Genomic DNA, 19,749 nt, shown 5'->3' on the forward strand with positions numbered 1-19,749 from the left:
TCCCAGCGGTTTCATGTAGATGTTAAATAGTAGGGGGGATAAGACCGAACCCTGAGGCACCCCATAATTTAGGGGCCTAGGGGACGATCTCTGCCCCCCCACTAACACCGACTGCGACCTGTCCGAGAGGTAGGAGGAGAACCACCGTAGTACGGTGCCTCCCACTCCCACCTCCCGCAGTCGTCGCAGAAGGATACCATGGTCGATGGTATCGAAAGCCGCTGAGAGGTCAAGGAGGACCAGGATGGAGGAATGTCCTTCATCTCTGGCTCTCCAGAGATCATCAATCAATGCGACCAAAGCGGTTTCTGTGCTGTAACCGGGTCTGAAGCCTGACTGGAAGGGGTCTAGGTAGTTTGCTTCCTCCAAGGACCGTTGGAGCTGGAAGGCCACCACCTTCTCAACAACCTTCCCCAAAAAGGGAAGGTTGGAGACTGGGCGATAGCTATTAAGAACAGCTGGATCCAAGGATGGTTTCTTCAGGAGGGGTCTCACCACCGCCGCTTTCAGTGCGGCGGGGAAGTTCCCCTCCCGAAGGGAGGCGGTTACAACCGCCTGGATCCAGCCTCGTGTCACCTCACTGCAGTTCGTAACCAGCCATGAGGGACACGGATCCAGAACACAGGTGGAGGTACTTACAGCTCTCATGGCCTTGTCCACATCCCCGGGGGTAACGTCCTGAAACTCAACCCAGAGCTGTTCTACTTGGTCCCCCTGTGCCTCGGCTGGAACTGCGGGGGTGGAGTCCAAGTCCGACCGAAACCGAGCAATTTTGTCCGCTAAGAATTGGGCATACTCTTCAGCTCTGCCCTGCAAGGGTTCCCCCGCCTCCCTTTTGTTCAATAGGGAGCGGGTTATCCTAAACAGGGCGGCTGGACGGGACTCAGCGGATGCAACCAGGGTGGCTATGTGGGATCTTTTTGCTGCCCTAAGTGCCCTGGTGTATTCCCTGGTGCAGGTGTTTACCATTGCTCGGTTCGATTCGGACTTATCGGACCTCCAACGGTGCTCTAGGCATCTCCTCCGGCGCTTCATCTCCCGGAGCTCCTCGGTGAACCAAGGGGGTCTCCGGGATCCGCCGCCTCGGAGGAGCCGCAGTGGCGCAATCCGGTCGAGGGCCTCCGACGCTGCCGAGTGCCACGCAGCAGCCAGAGTCTCCACCGGACTGTGGGCGAAAGTGTCAGGAATAACCCCAAGCTCTGTCTGGAACCTTGACGGTTCCATAAGACGCCTGGGGCGGAACCACCTGGTCGGTTCCTCCTCCCTACAGTGGGGGTTTGGCCTCCGGAAGTCGAGCCTCAGTAGGCAGTGGTCTGACCACGACAGGGGTATGATGTCGCTCCCCCTCAGACCAAGATCACAAATCCACTGCTCCGAGAGAAATACAAGGTCAAGCATGTGTCCCGCTGAATGGGTTGGGCCTCGAATTACTTGGGTCAAGCCCATGGCTGTCATGGAAGCCATGAACTCCTGCGCCCCATCAGAGTTTTCACCGAGCGACGGCAAATTAAAGTCCCCCAGGACCATCAACCTAGGGAACTCAATTGCCAGCTCGGCTACCGACTCGAGGAGCGAGGGGAGGGCTGCTGCAACGCTGTTGGGAGGCAGGTACGTTAGCAGCAAACCCACTTGACCCTTGAGGTCCAACTTTAACAGCAAAGACTCACACCCGACAATCTCCGGAGCAGGGACCCTACGAGGAACTAACGACTCCCGGATAACAGCGGCCACACCCCCACCCCTTCCCTGGGCTCTCGGCTGATGCAGCACCTGAAATCCTTCTGGGCACAGCTCTACAAGGGGGACTCCTCCCTCTGGGCCCAGCCAGGTTTCAGTAATACATGCCAGGTCTGCCCTCTCGTCTAAAATTAAGTCCCGGACGAGAGGAGCTTTATGAACAACAGACCTGGCATTTAGCGACAACAGCCTGAGACCAGGGTCCTGACTACTTGCGCCATCTGGTCTTGGAGTGGGACTCCTAGGGCCGGAAGGAGGGATCTCTGTAATGTAGCGAACCCTCCTTCCCCGGTAATGGCCTGCCCTAAAGTCCCCGCCGTATCTGCCCCTCCCTGTTACGACCGCGATACCCCGACCCTCTCCCGTGTCTCTGGTCCCCTCAACCACCCCCATGGCCCCCGCAACTCCCGGCAGGTCCTCCGAATCACACCTACTCATGCACTCCCCCAAACAGTCCCCACGTAAAAGTTAAAAAACACAAAATTTACAACAATATGGTCATAAAAGTGGGACATTCATTCATCTCATACGTACCTCATGCATAGCCCATACAAAGAAAGAAGAAAAAGATGAAAGAAAAGAAAGAAATAAGAAACTAAAATAATTGCGCAATTGATTAAAAGTTTAAAGTGCGAGTTCAGATTGTTGCCATCAGCTGTCCATCCGCAGCCCAGACCAAAGTTTCCTTCTGGGGGTAAAACCAGTATAATAATGATGGTAACAGTCAGGGCTAGGACAAACAGGATCACAGGCCCTAGATATATGGGTGAGGGAAGTCTGGCAGGCAAAGTCCAGAGCGGCAGGAAACCAATGTTGGTGAAGAAGGCAGCGTTGATAGAAAAGGCAGCGTTGAAGAATAAGGCAGCGTTGGTAAAGGAAACAATGCTGGAGCAGGGGGCTATGTTGCTGGAAAGAGTAATAATAATACCAGTAGCAGCGTTGGTAACGGGGACAGCATTGGTGAGGGGAGCAGTGTTGTTGAAGGTAATAGTGTCGCTGTAAAAGCTGAGCTAAATATGGAGGGGGGGGGAGGCATCCGGAAAAGGCTCCAGCCACGGCACGCACAGACAGCCGCCCGCTTCGCCTAGGCCGAATAAAGCCCCCGTTCGAATTTCCCGACTCCAAACGATAGTAATAAACAGACGACACAGTCAGAGTCACTATGAGTTCCCCGGGCTCCCCGAGCTGTCCGCCAAGCTGTTCGCCAAGCTTCAGAACTTGTAAAGAAGGGGTTAAGAAACCCCACCACTGCTGAAGCCGCCGCGAAACGCCCCCAATCGCCTCCGCTTCCACCGCTACCATAAGGCCGCTGCACTCACCGCCAAGGGCGCCCAGCCGCTGCCGAAGCCGCCGCGAAACGCCCTCAGTCGCCTCCGTTTCCACCGCTTCCACCGCGACCTTAAGGCCGCTGCGCCCGCCGGCAAGGACGCCCAGCCGCGTCGGAGAATCCGAAGCCCCAGATCGGCCGAAGGCGTCGGTCTCCCTCAACTTCTGGCCCGCACAAGTCCACCGAATCCCTGTCATCCCGGAGGACCCTGGCAGAGGCGGTAAAAAGCTGGTTCCACGGGCTCCCAATGCTTTTTCCGTCAGATCATCTGCGACGAAGGAGCCCTGGCCGCCATTCCGATTCTCGCACATGCGCAGCTGTTTCATAAGCTACTCCCAGCTATCTCCCCCCTCGCCCCGCATGTGTGGGAGATCAAAGTCAAGCCCTGTGGGCTGCATCTGATCCTTTTGGTGCTTTGATCTGGCCCATGGGGCCTCCCTGGAAACAACAAAGGACCAAGCCACAGTGCCTCTGTCAGTGAAAATGGAGCTCGAGAGGACTGTGCACAGCCCACGCAAGCTCTGCAATGGCCTCCAACTGTTTTCACTAACCCGTTTTCACTGGCAGAGTGCTCGGGCCACCACAGGCGCCCCCAACCAATGTTCCCTCTAAGGTGCGTGGCTGCACGGCTGCGCATGTGGCAAGAAAACACCGTGCAGCAGTTTCCAACTGTTGCACAGTGATTTCTAATGTCACAGGCTCCGGAAGCTGAGGAGCCTCAGATTTTCTGTCCTGGTTAGGGTTAGCACGGGCGCGGGGATGGTGGCAGGAGCTAACATGGCACAACCATTCTCCTAGGACCTCCTAGGCGCCGGCTGCGCCGGTCAAACTACTGTTAGTTGCCCTGTGTTCAGCAAAGCAAGCGCGGGGAGGTCCTTTGCAGGCGGCTAGAACTGGCCCCCACAAAGGACCTCCCCGGACTTGTTTTGATGAGCACAGGGCGCCTGACGGTAGTTTGCGCTGGCCGCGCCCGCTCAAGCTACCATCGCCCCGTATTCAGCAAAGCAAGCCCAGGGAGGTCCTTTGTGTGTGTTCAGTCCTAGCCGCTTGCGCCTGGCACTGCGGCTGAAGTGGAGCCCCAAAGCCCCCACCACCACTGGAATAACTGCTACCGCCTCCTCCTCCAACAGCACTGCCAGATTTGCCCCCTGGGTATGCGGCTAAAGTGAAGCCGCCAAAGCTCCTGCTGGGGCCCCCACCTGTGGCAGTGGTGCCTCCCCCTTGGCAGAGGAGGAGGCAGTGGCAGGGGTAGCGCGATGCCCATCTCAGGTGCTCTGAGCAGAGGGGGAGGTGCCGCTGCTGCCACAAGCGGCGGCGCCAGCGGGAGCTTTGGCGACTTCACCTCAGCCGCAGCACCGGGTGGCAAATGCGGTGGTGCTGGAAGAGGAGAAGGAGGAGGAGGAGGCAGTTATTTTGGTGGCGGTGGGGGCTTGTCGGCATTTTCAGCGGCAGCCACTGTTCCCTCTTAAGCTGCGCGGCTGCGCACATGGCAAGAAAACACCACGCAGCCGTTTTTAACTGCGCACAGTGATTTCTGCCACAGGCTCCGGAAGATGAGGGGAATAGCTGCTGCCACCTCCTCCTCCTCCAACAGCACTGCCAGATTTGCCGCCAACGCTGCAGCCAAGGTGAAGCCTCCAAAGCTCCCGCAGGCACCCCCGCCCATGGCAGCGGGGGCGGTGCCTCCCCCTCCGCTCGGAGCACCTCAGCTGGGCTCTGGGTTACCCTTGCTGCTGCCTCCACCTCCGCGGTTTTTCAGAAGCCATGAGGCCTTTTTCCCCGCTCCCCCCCTCCGCTGCCTTCCTACTAGCTCCCGTGGCCAAACGGCTCCTCAAAAGCACAGCGGAGGAGGAAGGGGGAGGGATAACACGGGGGCCAGCTCAGGTGCTCTGCGTGGAGCCTCCACACACAACCGGTGTGCTCCACAAACGTTCTTGCTCACTAGCTCAAAAGGGCCCTTGCTGTTTCTCCAGGCAGCCGTCGCCCCTCCATCCAGCCGAAGGTCGCTCCTGGCCAGGCAGGCTCCCCGCAGCTGCTCAGAGGCTCGCTCTCCTCCTCGTAGCGCCGTGAAATCCTTGGGTGGCTCCCAGCTCCTCTGCAATACAGCCAGTCCTTGACTTAGCCTCCACGCAGAGCACCTGAGCTGGCCCCCGTGTTATCCCTCCCCCTTCCTCCCCCGCCATGCTTTTGAGGAGCCATTTGGCCACTGGAGCTAGTAGGAAGGCGGTGGAGGGGGGGGAGGAGGGAAAAAGGCCTCATGGCTTCTGAAAAACCGCGGAGGTGGAGGCGGCGGCAGGGGTAACCCAGAGCCCAGATGAGGTGCTCCGAGCGGAGGGGGAGGCACCGCCGCCGCTGCCATGGGCGGGGGCGCCTGCGGGAGCTTTGGAGGCTTCACCTCGGCTGCAGCGCTAGGCAGCAAATATGTTGGTGCTGTTGGAGGAGGAGGAGGAGGAGGCAGCAGCAGCTATTCTAGTGGCAGCGGGGGCTCGTTGGCATCTTCAGTGGCAGCCCTGCCCCCTGTGAAAAAAACCGAAGATGGAGCAGATCCACGCAGATGACGTTGTTGCAACATGACTGGAGGAGGAATTCTGAGAGTTGAAGTCCACAAGGCTGAAAGCTGTCAGGTTTGAAGACCCCTGGGGTTTTTTTCCCTAAAGGGTTAGGGGTGCAAAGGTCTTGTAACTTGACAGCTTTAAGACTTGCACACTTCAATGCCAGAGTTCCTGAGCCAACATGACTGGAGGAGGAATTCTGGGAGTTGAAGTCCACAAGGCTTAAAGCTGTCAGGTTTGAAGACCCCTGGGTTTTTTTTCCTAAAGGGTTAGGGGTGCAAAGGTCTTGTAACTTGACAGCTTTAAGACTTGCATGCTTCAATGCCAGAGTTTCTGAGCCAACATTTTGGTTGCTAAGCAGGACCATTGTTAAGTGATACTGATATTATATAACACTTTTAATTAAGCGGGTACCTTGAATAAACATAACTTTGAGTTTCAAATAATACTGATTTTGTTGTTGTCTTAGGTGACATCTGTGAAAAAAATTCAGGTGCTCAGGCATGAAAATATGCCACTCAATCACTATACTTTTCTGCTCACACTGAAAAAAATTTAGAGGGAACATTGGCGGCAGCCCTGCCCCTGGTGAAAAAACCAAAGATTGAGCAGATCCAGGCTGATGACGTCACCACAGCTGCTAGGTCCGGAGGTAGCCAGAGCAGCGCCGAGGTGAAAGAGCAACATGACTGGAGGAGGAATTCTGGGAGTTGAAGTCCACAAGTCTTAAAGCTGTCAGGTTTGAACACCCCTGGGTTTTTTTTCTAAAGGGTTAGGGGTGCAAGGATCTTGTAACTTGACAGCTTTAAGACTTGCGTGCTTCAAATGCCAGAGTTTCTGAGCCAACATTTTGGTTGCTAAGCAAGAGCGTTGTTAAGTGATACTGATATTATATAACACTTTTAATTAATCAGGTACCTTGAATAAACATAACTGTTTAAAATAATACCGATTTCGTTGTTGTCTTAGGTGACATCTGTGAAAAAAAATCAGGTGCTCAGGCATGAAAATGTGCTGCTCAAACACTATACTTTTTTGCTCACACTGAAAAATAATTAGAGGGAACATTGCCCCCAACATGAGTGACGTTGAACTGACCATGCCCACTCTGGCCATGGTCCCCTGGCTCCCCGAGGTCAAACACAACCCTGATACGTCCCTCAATGAAATCGAATTCGACACCCCTATTGTAGAGGGTAATGCCACTAACCAGAAATCATCAGATGATGTTACAATGTTTTATAGGTGGGACAAGTGAAATAATATGCAAAGAACACTTACGATGCTCTTCCTCAGCGAGGGCTATAACAGCAGCCACTACCTTTATCCCTTCTTGAACGACTTGAAGTTCGGCAGAATTCTCTGGTTTAATTTTTTCTGTTTCTTGTAGCTTGGCCACTATTGAATATATTAATGAATGAATATAAGGATATGAAACAGTTTGATTGGGACACTGGAAAATGGAAAGGAGCAGCTGGTAGCATTTAAGTTGTACCTAAAAAAGAAAGAATTATTTAAAAAGATAGTCCATCCGAATGTAAAAAAACAAGTTAAACCTGCCATTGGGAACTGTTATTTGTATAATACTTTATGCACTAAGTACTACAAGTTTCTACAAGTTTTTTAAAGCTAATTTAGCTAAAGTTAAAATCCTGAAGTTACGTAACTCTATAAATTAGAAAAGACTATTTGCTTAAGGAGACCATATATCCTCAATAAAAGTAACAATGCTGTGATTTGTATAAATGCCTTCACAACAAGAGGAAGAACATAAAGTCTTGGAGCCCAAGATAAGCATATATAACAATGTTTATATAAGGAAAGCTTCCTGCCTTGTAACCATTTGCATTTTCCCCAAAACCTGGGAGTCATTCCTGAACAATATGGGAAGAAGGAATTGGACTTGCTAGGTGGGAGAAAATCTGGGGAAAAATTCCAATTGTGAACTTCCTTATGTTAGAAATCAAGTCATACTTGATTCAAGTCAAAGAGTTAAAGTAAGAATGTCAACTACTATGAAGATTCAAAGTTCTCTTGATTTGACATTTCAGCTTTCCTAAATAATTTGTCAGGATTGATGCAATTTAGCACATATTGACTATATAAAGTAGAATCAAATTGTAAATGGGCTGATTCAGCTGATTGTTTTCATTAACAAAGCTGTGGGCTAATAACAGGATGGAATCATGGAGGATCATTTATTCTATAGTCACCCAACCCACTTTCAATGGTGGGAGGCATATGTTTATTCAATGAAAATAGCTACAGAACAAAAAAGTTGGAAGGGGCCTGGGAGGTTTTGAATCCCCTGCTCAGGAAGGAAACCTTATTCCACAGGTGTCAAATTCAAGACCCCGGGGCTGGCCTGGAAATAGCCAAGGACTAGTCTGCAGTGCCTCTGGCAGGCAAAGCAGGGCATGGGACTGCATCGCCCCCCCACAATGCCCCATTTTGGCTGGCAGGGTGCTGCAGGAGGTGTCATCCCATCTCCCCACTCCCACCCCTTAGCTGACCTCCAGAGGAGAACTACAATGCTGATCCGGCCCTCTAAGAAATCTAGTTTAATACCCCTACCCTATTCCATTAGGGCTAAACAAGCACATAGCAGAGCAATGATAGCAAATCTCAAAACGAGTTTAAGTTGTACTTACAATGGGATCTTTAGATTCCATAGCTGATTTAAATTTCTCAATGCACTGTCTCTGAAAACATTCCATGGTGCTAACTTCTGGACTTGCAGACAAGATAAATACAGTGATTGCAGTCAGCAGACTACTTTCATCCAATTCTTGACCAGCATCACCTACCAATAATAAGACATTTTAAAATATCTGAAATGGGACTAATTACAACATCAAAATATTAAAGTCAAGTTCTGATATCATTTTTGAACAAAACTCTATAATAAGATATTATTAAGCACATACATGTACTCCTTAAGACCACAATTGAGCCCAACGTTTTTGTTGCTAAGCAAGACAATTGTTAAGTGAGTTGCGTCCCATTTTACAATATTTTTCCCATAGTTTAAGTTGCAGTTATTAAGTGAATCATGCAATTTTTAATGAATCTGGTTTCCCCGTTGACTTTGTTTGTCAGAAGCCAGCTGGGAAGGTTATAAATGGTGACCACATGATTCCAGGACAATGCAATTGTCACAAATATGTAGTTGCCAAGCATCCAAATTTTGATCATGTGATCATGGGGATGCTGCAACAGTCATAATTGTGAAAAATAAGTCACTTTTTTCAGTGTCCTTGTAACTTCTAACGGTCACTAAATGACTAAGACTACCTGTATCTTTTATGTCTAATGCATACTTGTACAGGTAGTCTTTGCTTAACAATTGTTCTGTTTTAACAACTGTTCGAAGTTACCATAATGCTGAAAAATAACTTCATGATCAGTTGTTTCACTTATGACTTTTGCAATGTCCCCATGGTTCAAACTGAGGACGCTTCACAACCGGTGGGAATTTCTGACCATTGCAGCATCTCACAGTCATGCGATCACCATTTGTATGCTTCATATCCAATTTCTGACAAACAGAGTCAGTGGATAATCTGGCAGGAAAACCGCAAGTTGCGGTCACACAATTTCTTGCTGAGTGACAGAGTTGCTTATTCCAATAGGGGTTAAGCAAGGACTAAATGTAAAGTACTACTGAAATATTTAATGTCAGGTAAGATTTTTTTAAATAAACTGCTTATATTTTTATCTTGTATTAAAGCTGTAACTGCAAAAATGGTATAATTCCAATAATAAGAGATTGCAGTGATACTCATCATGCTATATACTAACCACATGGGGGCAGTGGAGTAGTAAATGGAGAATTAAATATTTACTTCCTGTTCCTTTTGCCCAATAGACTGTAAACCTCCATGACCTATAGCAGTGATGGTGAACCTATGGCACGCCTGTCAGCTGGCCAGTGTGCATGCGCGTGCTGCCAGCTGAATTCACCCTTTTTTAAAGCCATTTTTTGCCCTCCCCAGACTCCAGAGGCTTTATAGGAGCCTGGGGAGGGCCCCCATGAGCTTCCCTGAAGCCTCCGGAGTACAAAAAACCAGCCCTATGGGCAAACCGGAAGTTCAGGAATGGACTTCCGGTTTGCTTGGAGGGTCGTTTTGACTGCTCTGGAGGCTTCAGGGAAGCCTCCTAAACGTCCCTGAAGCCTCCGGAGGGCTTCCGGGGGAGCGGGGGGGGGGGCTGTATAAAGCCTCTGGAGCCTGGGGAGGGCGAAAAAAGCATGCAAAATTGGGGGACGCCTGTAGTGCGTGCACGCCCACACATGACTCCCCCTGCGCTCCCTCCACTTATGGCATGAGAGGCAAAAAAGATTCGGCATTGCTAACCTATAGAATACAAAGTAATAGAGTTGGAAGGGACCTCTGAAGTCTTCTACTCCAACCCCCTGCTCAAGCAGGAAATTCTATACCATTTTAGAGAAGTAGTTCTCCAATCTCTTCTTAAAAACCTCCAATGATGGAATACCCACAACTTCTGGAGGCAAGCTGTTCAACTGGTTGATTGTTCTCACTGTCAAGAAATTTCTCCTTAGTTCTTTCTGCCTTCCTTCTCTGATAAACTGAGCAGGTACTCTTCAATTCTCTGGTAGGAAGGTGTCAGGCTTTATCTATTATTATGATTTGCTCCCTGTACATAATTTCTTTTCTGTTATAGAAAATCTGTTTCTTAAATAATTGCTTTCTACTCTCAGAAACACTCACATACATTTCAACCTCCAACATTTACCATTTCTACTGATGTTGGAATTCCAACATTCTTAATAGCATAGCATCTCTATCAAGACTACTTCGGTTGGCAAAATTTAATGTGCTTAAAATTCTTCAGATTGTTTCATGCATGCAATCTAGCCAACAAAATCAGAATGTCATGTACAATAAGAAAACTAACATTTGCAATACTGCGATACTCAGATTTAAATCACAAATATATTTTTTTCTAGGTTTTTCTATTAATAAACAAGTAAATACATTCTGGATTCACAGTGTTAAAGCTTCTAAAGATTTTCTATATGTGAAAGAGATTGCTGGCTGTCTTAACTTTGAGAAACGTTTATTTACTGTACTTTATTGGGACTATTATTTCTTGCAATGTTGAATGTTGAAAAGTCCAGAAATTTGGGGAGGATCTCCAAATTTGTGGACTTCTCAATTACAGTTCTGTGTTTTTCTAGTTATGAACCTGCTGCATTCAGCATTGCAAGATATAATAGGTCCCAATAAGGTACAGTGAATACCTAGCCCAGTTAGGGTAGGCAATTTGGAATTAGTGAATATGACAAAGTTAGAAAAAGAAATATTTGTGGCACAGTTTGTGCCAGCTAAACTGTAGGGGAATACAAGAAGTGAATGCCATTAGGAAAGGAACAAAACAGAGGTTATGAGCATAGAAAGGGGCAAAGAGCAAGTTTACTGGGAAAAAAAACTTGCATCCTCCAAGTAACTAGGGTTGTTTTTAAGCAGCAGTACCTAATAATTTTGTTTCCCAGTAGCATATTACTGGTCTGAGGGTGAAATTATTTCTTATGCTCTATATCAGAGGTGTCAAACTCAATGTCATTGAGGGTCCTGTCAGGGTTGTGTTTGATCTTGCGGGGCTGGGATGGGCATGGCTGGGGTAGGTGTGGCCAACATGACATCACTCATGTCGGGGGGGGGGGCTGTGGTGGCACAAACACTCTGCCAACAAAAACCGGTTCCCCGAGCTCCATTTTTGGCTGGGGTAGCCTCCTGCCACCCTCTGCCAGTGAAAATGGAGCTCAGGAGAGCCATGTGCAGCCTTCCCAAGCTCCGTTTTTGCTGGTAGAGGCACTATGGGTCAGTCCTTTGTTGTTTCCAAGGTGGCCCCGTGGGCTAGATCTAATCACCCTGCAGGCTGGATCTTCCTCCAGGGCCTTGAGTTTGACACCCCTGCTCTATATGATACTTATACCATATATCTGAGCAAATTTCTTCCCATTTATATTGTACCTTGATCCCAAAAATTAAGAATGGTGAGCAGAGCACTACGGAGCAATTCATTCCAAGCCATTTGGCTCTTCTCTGCCCGAGCCATGGGTGATGATAGGACACCTTTAAGAGCTTGCAGTGATGCAGCAACAGTCATGGGTAAGTGGCCACTGGGTAACTTCACAGCCGTTTCTCTGAGGACTCCAATAATCAGATATAAGATTGTGGGAAGAACAGCAATGCTTCCTGAAGGATATAGCAAATGCATGTTACAAATATGATAGTTAAAAATATTGCATCGTGCATTGAATAAAACATGAGTTCCAACATGCCTTTATTGGGACTCCATTATTTCAAGCTCAATGTTGAATTTAATAAGAATTGTCACTTCTAAATTAAGCATCAATTTAATGCTAACATAAATATTTGTGATGAGATTAATTTAGGAAAAACAATCACTGCAACTAACATACAATATAAACTCCCTTACTGATATTTATTCAACCATTGATCAGTATGAAATATTTGGAATTAGTATTAATAAAATTGACTCGAATGTCAAGTGCTGGCAAAGAATAACTAATATTTCTCTTCTACTTTGTGAAAAAAGAACCTTCTTTTTTAAAAATAATTTTCAAAGCACCATTTTTTCTGTTTGTGCTTTATGTTACTGCTGGACTCCAATCTCCAACAACTTCAGTCTGGATGGCCCAAGCTAAAGGTTGGTGGAAATTACATTTCAATTTCTGGAGGGCATAAATTCCCATTGTTGACTTAAACTTATTCAGAGAGGTCTCCTCCACTGCATAAATAACTTCAAATATGTAAATTAAAAATAGTACTGAAAGAAGCATGCGGTAATCAGTTCCATCCATCTGCATCAGCCCCGAATAATTAGGAACTGGTAAAAATAATGACGACAGATCAACAGATAGCTCCTACAATTAATCTGTATTAAAATGGTAAACCCATAGTGGGTTTTACTCAGTGTACCTGAAATAATAATAATTTTGTCACTCCTACAAAATCTGATGTAAAGGAGACCAAAGGGTATGTCACACTTTAAAGATTCTGCTTTGTCTCTTGTATGTGTGTTGCTTGTTTAAAACATGACAGTGTAATATATTACTTCATTTCTTTTGTAAAATTCATGAATGTGAATCTATCATGGAATGCTTATGACAGCTAGAGCTAGAATCTGCAGCTAGATAGTATGCAGAACTGAGGAGTCCTTGGTGCTCTCTGAGTTTGGTTGTTTTTTTGAAGATGTTTCATTACCCAAACGAGATAGCATCATCAGTGCTAATATGTTATCTAGTTTGGGTAATGAAATGTCTGCAAGAAAACAACCAAGCTCAGAAAGCACCGAAGACTTCCCATTTCAATCCTGATCTACAAATATTCTTCTTTATTGGTGAACAGAACTGTTATATTATGTTTCATCCAAATTGTGATATTCCAATAAGCACACTAAAAGATAACTGTAAAAACCAATTTTAATTAATAATTCTGATATGTTAAGAATTGACTTCCATAAGAATGCTTTTGTATGAGATGGCTAAGTCAGCATTGCAAAAGATGTTTCATTTATAAAAACCTTTTATTGAATTGTTTTTAAAGCACACACCAATTGCTTGAAGTTGTGTGAATTTACTGTCTTGCACTGTTTTAGTAAATAACTTTCAGTTCATAAAATGAGGAAAACAAACTAAGGTCCTTCTTAGTCTGTGGCGTAAATATATTCTTTTCACTTCGCACATTGCCTCTTTATTTCTTTTGCAAAAGAAATAAAAATAAATAAAAATTCCGCAATGTATAGTGGAATTTCATCCTACCTTCTGGTGAACAGACTGCAGGAACACCAGAGAGGATTCCCAGGGCTGCTGCCACCAGTCTGTTCCCATCCGCTGATAACAACTGAGGTTTTCCAGCTGTAATTCCAGGGCTACCTGTTATCTTCAGGTTTAGCTGAGGTAGCTGCCTTACAAGAACACACATACACATTTCTAGTGTTGCAAAGACTAAAGACTTCCCAGGTATAAGTCCTCCAGTATCTTTGCCTTCTCCAAACTCTGGCAATGTCTCCTTTTCTTCAGCCCCATCATCAACTATAGTGAAATAAGGGGTAAATATTATGTTTTATTGACAAAAAATCCTCTTTGAAGCTTCTTAAATAGCTTCTGGTTGCAGTGTTCATATTTGTTGGGTAGTATATATCCCCTATAACCACTGATGCAGCATGGACAAACTGTGCATTGATCTGCTATATAAATAATCTATGCTATCAGAAGAACTTGGAATACTGCATCCAGTTTTGATCACCACAATACAAAAAAGATGTTGAGATTCTAGAAAGATTGTAGCGAAGAGCAACAAAGTTGATTAGAGGACTGGAGACATATGATGAACAGTTGCAGGAACTGGGAATGTCTAGTTCAATGAGGAGAAGGACTAGGAGTAACATGATAGCAGTCTTCCAATATTTGAAGGACTATCATAGAGAGGAGGGGATCAACCAAATGAAAGCACCTGAGAGCAAGACAAGAAGTAATGGATAGACGCTTAACAAAGAGAGATCCAACCTAGAACTAAGAAGAAATTTCCTGTCAGTGAGGACAATTAACCAGTGGAACTGTTTGCCTCTAGAAGTTGTGGATGATGCATGATTACCAGAGGATTTTAATAAGAGATTGGACAGCCAGATAAATGGCTGCTGTGGGGGAGAGGAGGATGCACAAGGGGCCAAGATGGCATAAGTGCCCTGAGTCTTGCAGTGACTGCTGCCAGGCACAGATTTATCTGGCCAACTTGTGACGTTCCCTATCAGCTTTGTTTATGGGAAACTAGCAGAGAAGATCAGAAATGGTGATCATGTTACTATGGAATGTTGCAATCATAAGTGCTCCAAGCACCCAGATCATGAAACATGACCACTGGGGTGCTAACACAACCAGAACTTTAAAGTCCAGTCATCAGTACCACTTGTCCAGTGCTAACATAAATTTGAACAGTTGCTGAATGAGTGGTGGTTAACTGAGGATTACCTGTAGAGCTGAAAACTGCTGCAGAAAAGTATTTAATAGCATGGGTGACAGGTTTACAAGACACTGCAACATTTGTCATTATTTAGAATACCCCTTTAAGGTACATATGTTTTACAAAGAAGTAAATTGTCATCTATCCTGAATGCTAGAAATTAATTTTGTAAAAATGCTGAGAATTCTTTGTTGAGCATATTAAAGTTCCTTGAAAAATTACAATGTCCACGGTTACTCATAAGAGAAACCACATCATTTTATTCATTTGGTACTGTAGAATAAAATAGAATGCCTTTTGTTAAAATTAGCTGTAGTCATTCTATCAAATCCTTACTATACTTAAAAGGTAAGACAACTATAAAAATAAAAAAAGGAATTTGCTCAACTACTCTTTACTAAAATTATCCCTCCCTATTTTGCCCTCAATTTTTAATCTGAGACAAACAGAAATGATTCAAAATCATGAATTCAAAACATACTACTGTGAATAAATGAAGCATTTGTTTCATCTAAAATGAAACAACTGTCATAAGAAGTTTGATCAAGTCTATTATACGGCTCTACCTTCTGCACTTCTCCGTTTTTCCTTGACATGCTCCTGTGCTGCAAAAAGAACCTGCTGGACAACTTCTAGAGCAGCTAGTTGAATGTCTGGGGATTCTCTGGTCAGTATAAGTCGATGTAAAACATTCAACAATTCCACACTCAGTTCCTATATATGGGAAATACAGCAGACTGTTCACTTAAGTTTTAATACAGTATATTTAATACAATTAAGGTAGATTAGAATGAGTGGAAGAGAATTGGCCCCAAATACTTGCTCGATTCAAACCTGAAAAATTCAGGTTTTCAGGGTCAAATCCTATTAAAATATCAAAATTAGAATACAAACCCTTTTAAAATATCATAACTAGGATACATGTCATGTGTTAAGAGATTTCCATAGGCATAGCTTTTAAAAATAATTATCATCTTCTGTGTAGTGGGTTCAGTGGGAATATAAGGAAGAACTGTCTGAAGGAAAAACAAAGGCAATGTTTTCAGCCTGTGCTTTTTTTCCTTTAGTTTTTAAGTGGAAGGTTGCAGGACTATGCCATTATGGATTTTTTTGTTTACTGCAAATTTCAGCGTCATGATACTAAAGAGAGCCAAAAACCATTAGAATAAAAGGGACCCAATACTGTAGAACAATAACACTTTAATATGTATCTGTTGAAGTTATCGTAGTAGTAACATTTAAAAAAAAACTTCCAAACCATGGAACTATATATTTCATAACAAAATGAAATGCAGTGGGGTGTTCCTTGAATGACTGAATAAAAACTGCTGTTCTTGATACAGATGCCATGGATCCATGTATAAGTGCCTTCTTATAGTAAATATCCCATGTGAGTTTATTAATTATAATAATTCTTATATTAGGAATTAATTATTCTCTGACCACACTTAAAATTATCGACTCCTACTGATCACAAAGGAAAGAAAATGCAGTTGAAAGCAACTCTGTAAGCTGGATAAAGTAATTGCTACATAAATTACTGTATTTTTTGGAGTATAAGACACATTCCCGGTGGGTGAAATTTTGGGTGAGTCTTATACACTGAATGTAGAATGTAATCTCACCCACCCACCGGTCCCCACCCTTCGGCCATTTTTGGCCTCTGCATGTCACATTTTAGACCTGTTCTAGGCTGCAGGGATTACCACACACCATCGCCGCTTCCGTTCCTCACGCTTTTGGTCTCTGCATGTTCCGTTTTTGGCCTCTGCATGTTTTGTTTTGGGCAGTTCTAGTGGGGATTGTGGCTGACGTCGATCCCCTTTGCCCTGGAACCTCCCAAAAACGTGACATGCAGAGGCCAAAAAGCGACCCTGGAACAGCTGCTGCCTGGTTGGTTCTGCTCCCCACCTGCTGTACTCACCGGAGCTGCCTTAGTAGTTCAGCTGCATTTTCGAAGCTGCATTTTAGCAAAAGCGGTACTCACAACCAGCAAACTAGTAATGTTCACCTCTGGGAACAGCTGATTGAGGGTATTCCGGGAGGCAGATTCACCCTCCAATCAGCTGCTTGTGCTGAATCAGGCTGCAATAATGTACTGAAGCTGACCAGGCTGTTTGCTAAGGACACTAGCCAGATGAATATTGATGGATGCTGGGAGGCAGAGGCAGAATTTTTTTTCTTATTTTCCTCTTACAAAACTAATGTGCGACATACTCTGGAGCGTCTTATACTCCAAAAAATATGGTACTTTGTCACAGAGACTATTCAAACAGCTGTCACATTATGCCCATAACACAAGGTAAAGGAGACATTAAGGGAAAGTACCATTTCTAAAGACATTTGGCAAAAGCATTCATAATATTCAGCTGAACTAACTCAGAATTTTTGAATGTTACCTGATCACTTCCAACCTTTGATCTTGGCCAGGGAACCTCAAGCAGGACCCGCAAGGCATCTAGACAAGCAGTAATGTTCTCCATCGCTTCATCTGACCGGGGAGAACAGAGAAATTCCACACTAATCCCTAAAGAATTAGTGGAATCAGGGAACATTAAATGAATTAAACATGAAGTTTAAAAATATAGAATTTATATTTATATTTCACTTTTCATTGAGAAAGCAAATGGTGATACCACTAATTAAAACAATTTACAATAAAATCATTGTCAATGACATTCTCTAAAATGACATTCTCACAGTGCAGTCAGAACAATCAGAACAATGGATGGAAAAGGTATAGCATGAAGTTGAATTAATGGTGTGAATGAATAGCACATTAATTGGCAGGAAATTCCAGATTTTGGGTTCCTGTATCTAAATTGGCCTCTCTTATGCGGCCCACTGAAACCGCTAAGCCAATGTGGCTTTCTTAATACTTTGGAGGATAGAATAAGAAAAAAAAAAAGATACTTTGTAAGATATCCAGGTTTTAAACACTTTTTCCCTTTGATATAGGGAAAAAACATTCTATTTACAGTAATTGTAAATAGAATTGTAAGCTATTTAAAGAAATTGTTGTAAAAGAGCCCAGATTATGCACATGATTTTTCAGAGGCAATGCACATTTGCAAGAAGCTGGCTGTTTATTTATTTCATTTAAAAGCTGCCCAACTCAGAAACAGTAAGTAATGCTCCTAATTCACAAATCAGAGAATTACTAATTCCGCCTCTCTATATTGCCAGGATTTTTTAGCTTCATCAATTGCATTTCATTCAGTCAAAATGATACTGTTTAACTATATACACAAACTTTCATAAACAAAAATAAGTCACAATAGCATAAATTCAATTACAAGCATATGTTCTATGTACTCATAAGTCATTTGTCTGACGCAATAGAATGGATCTTCTGAACTACATGTTCTTCAGTTCATAGCAAATTTCAGTGAACCTGGCAAAAATGGTCCACGAAAAATATGGTAAAGAAAAGTTTACACAGTTACTAACCCAGAACAAGATGAAATCTATCATTATTCACATCTTCAGGTGATTTTACTGCACCCCTAGAGGTTGAATCTTGACACATACTAGTTGGAGTCACAGGTCGTGAAAGATTAGTTAGGCCTTCATCTGAATCACCAGCCAGAAAGCCAGTGCTAGTAAGCCATAATGCAGTAGCATGAAGAATCTGAGCCCAAGCATTTTGGTAATGCGGTCTTGCATTTTCAATTGTTTCTGCAGTATAGAAAGCACCACCTACAAATAAAATGATACATATTCAGTTTGCTTCAAATCCCTCCCCATATTTTTAGTGTTTGTAACAAAGTGATGAGAAGAGTCAGAGACATGATTCCTATCATTCGAAAAACAAAACTTACTAAATAGGCTTTCAGTAAATGTCCTTGCTTTTACTCGGCAAGCTTGCTGGTAGCTTCTGTTGATATATCTTTTATTACTCTAAAAGTTGATATTTTATTTTTGTTCTCTGTTTGGTAGCAACAGTGCTTCATGTTAGGAAATGAAGCTTGATTTCTGCAGAATCTATTCCTGCCAAATGGATTCAATAGAAATATTTGCTTGATTTGACTTCTTACCTTCAGAGGGAAGTTGAGAAGCAAATTCTGACGGCAAAGTTAAGAGAGCAAAATCCTGAAGTGCAGCAAGCCAGAGTTTGCTCAGATTCCCTAGATCCACTTGGACTAAATCCAGAAGTTCATCCACTGACGAGGATGGATCCCGGAAACTTTCCTCTGAAATGTTTTTAACCAAAGGTGGACTATTGATGCCATTTTGTTTCTTCTGTGTTTGTAAGGCAACTATATAAACCTGTTTGAAATAAGAAGAGCAAATGGAACTTTAAAGTTCTTACCAAACAGAAAATTCGGATAGAAAAAACTAACACCAGTTATGGTGCCTGAAAAGATTGCCAGCAACAGTAGATAAAGGTTACTGCTTTCAAGCTGTTTATTGGTTTTCATGAAGTCATTATTTGTTTGTAATATTCTGACAGTACAGTCAGCTGCAAAAACCTATTATCATACCTTTCTAATATTAATAAAAAATAAAAGAATTAATTCATCTTCACGCAAGCTGAATTATTGTTTTTATCTTGCCCGAGAAAGCAAGAAGCCAGTTTGGTGTAATGGTTAAGGCAGCTGGCTAGAAATAGAGAGACTGCGAGCCAGCTGAATGACTGAGCCAGTCATTCTCTCTAAGCTCTAGAAAGCAGGCAATGGCAAGCCAGTTCTGAAACTTGCCAAGAAAACTGCAGGAACTAATGTCTAGGTAGTCGTCAGGAATCAACACTGACTTGAAGGCACACATACAAAGCAAAATATAACAAATCCAGCTATTTTTTTCTGAGACAGATTGAATTTGCCTTTCATTAAAGAATGGAAACTGATGCAAGTAATGCCGGAATAAACAAATTGGAAAGATCCAGGATACTGTTTTCTCTGTTAGTAGGAATAGGATTTCTATAAACAATAACAATGCTTCTTCTTTTGTTGTACACTATTGGACAAAAGGCAAGGAAATTGTGTTTCCAATAAAAGGCTTTAATTTATATTGCACACATTTAATGTCAAACCTACATTTCATTGCATATAATAGACTATTTATATACATTTAATTCTATTAAAAATAGCATGCATTTATTATCCCAATGAGAACAAATACT

General features: G+C 44.0%; 1 protein-coding gene across 3 annotated transcripts in view; it reads right to left on the reverse strand.

Annotated features, from left to right (window-relative positions):
- Positions 1-19,749, reverse strand: part of HEATR5A (HEAT repeat containing 5A) — a 73,912-nt gene that overhangs the window by 4,318 nt on the left and 49,845 nt on the right. For all 3 annotated transcript variants that reach the window (XM_032230485.1, XM_032230476.1, XM_032230494.1), the window contains 8 exons: positions 18,665-18,896; positions 18,078-18,326; positions 17,027-17,154; positions 15,194-15,341; positions 13,427-13,699; positions 11,613-11,837; positions 8,268-8,419; positions 6,898-7,111 (listed from right to left, as the gene is read on the reverse strand). In XM_032230485.1, coding sequence (XP_032086376.1) covers positions 6,898-7,111; positions 8,268-8,419; positions 11,613-11,837; positions 13,427-13,699; positions 15,194-15,341; positions 17,027-17,154; positions 18,078-18,326; positions 18,665-18,896 — 1,621 coding nt within the window. The remainder of the gene's footprint in view (positions 1-6,897; positions 7,112-8,267; positions 8,420-11,612; positions 11,838-13,426; positions 13,700-15,193; positions 15,342-17,026; positions 17,155-18,077; positions 18,327-18,664; positions 18,897-19,749) is intronic.

The sequence above is a fragment of the Thamnophis elegans genome, chromosome 1, assembly GCF_009769535.1.
Source record: "Thamnophis elegans isolate rThaEle1 chromosome 1, rThaEle1.pri, whole genome shotgun sequence".
Lineage (NCBI taxonomy): Eukaryota > Metazoa > Chordata > Lepidosauria > Squamata > Colubridae > Thamnophis > Thamnophis elegans.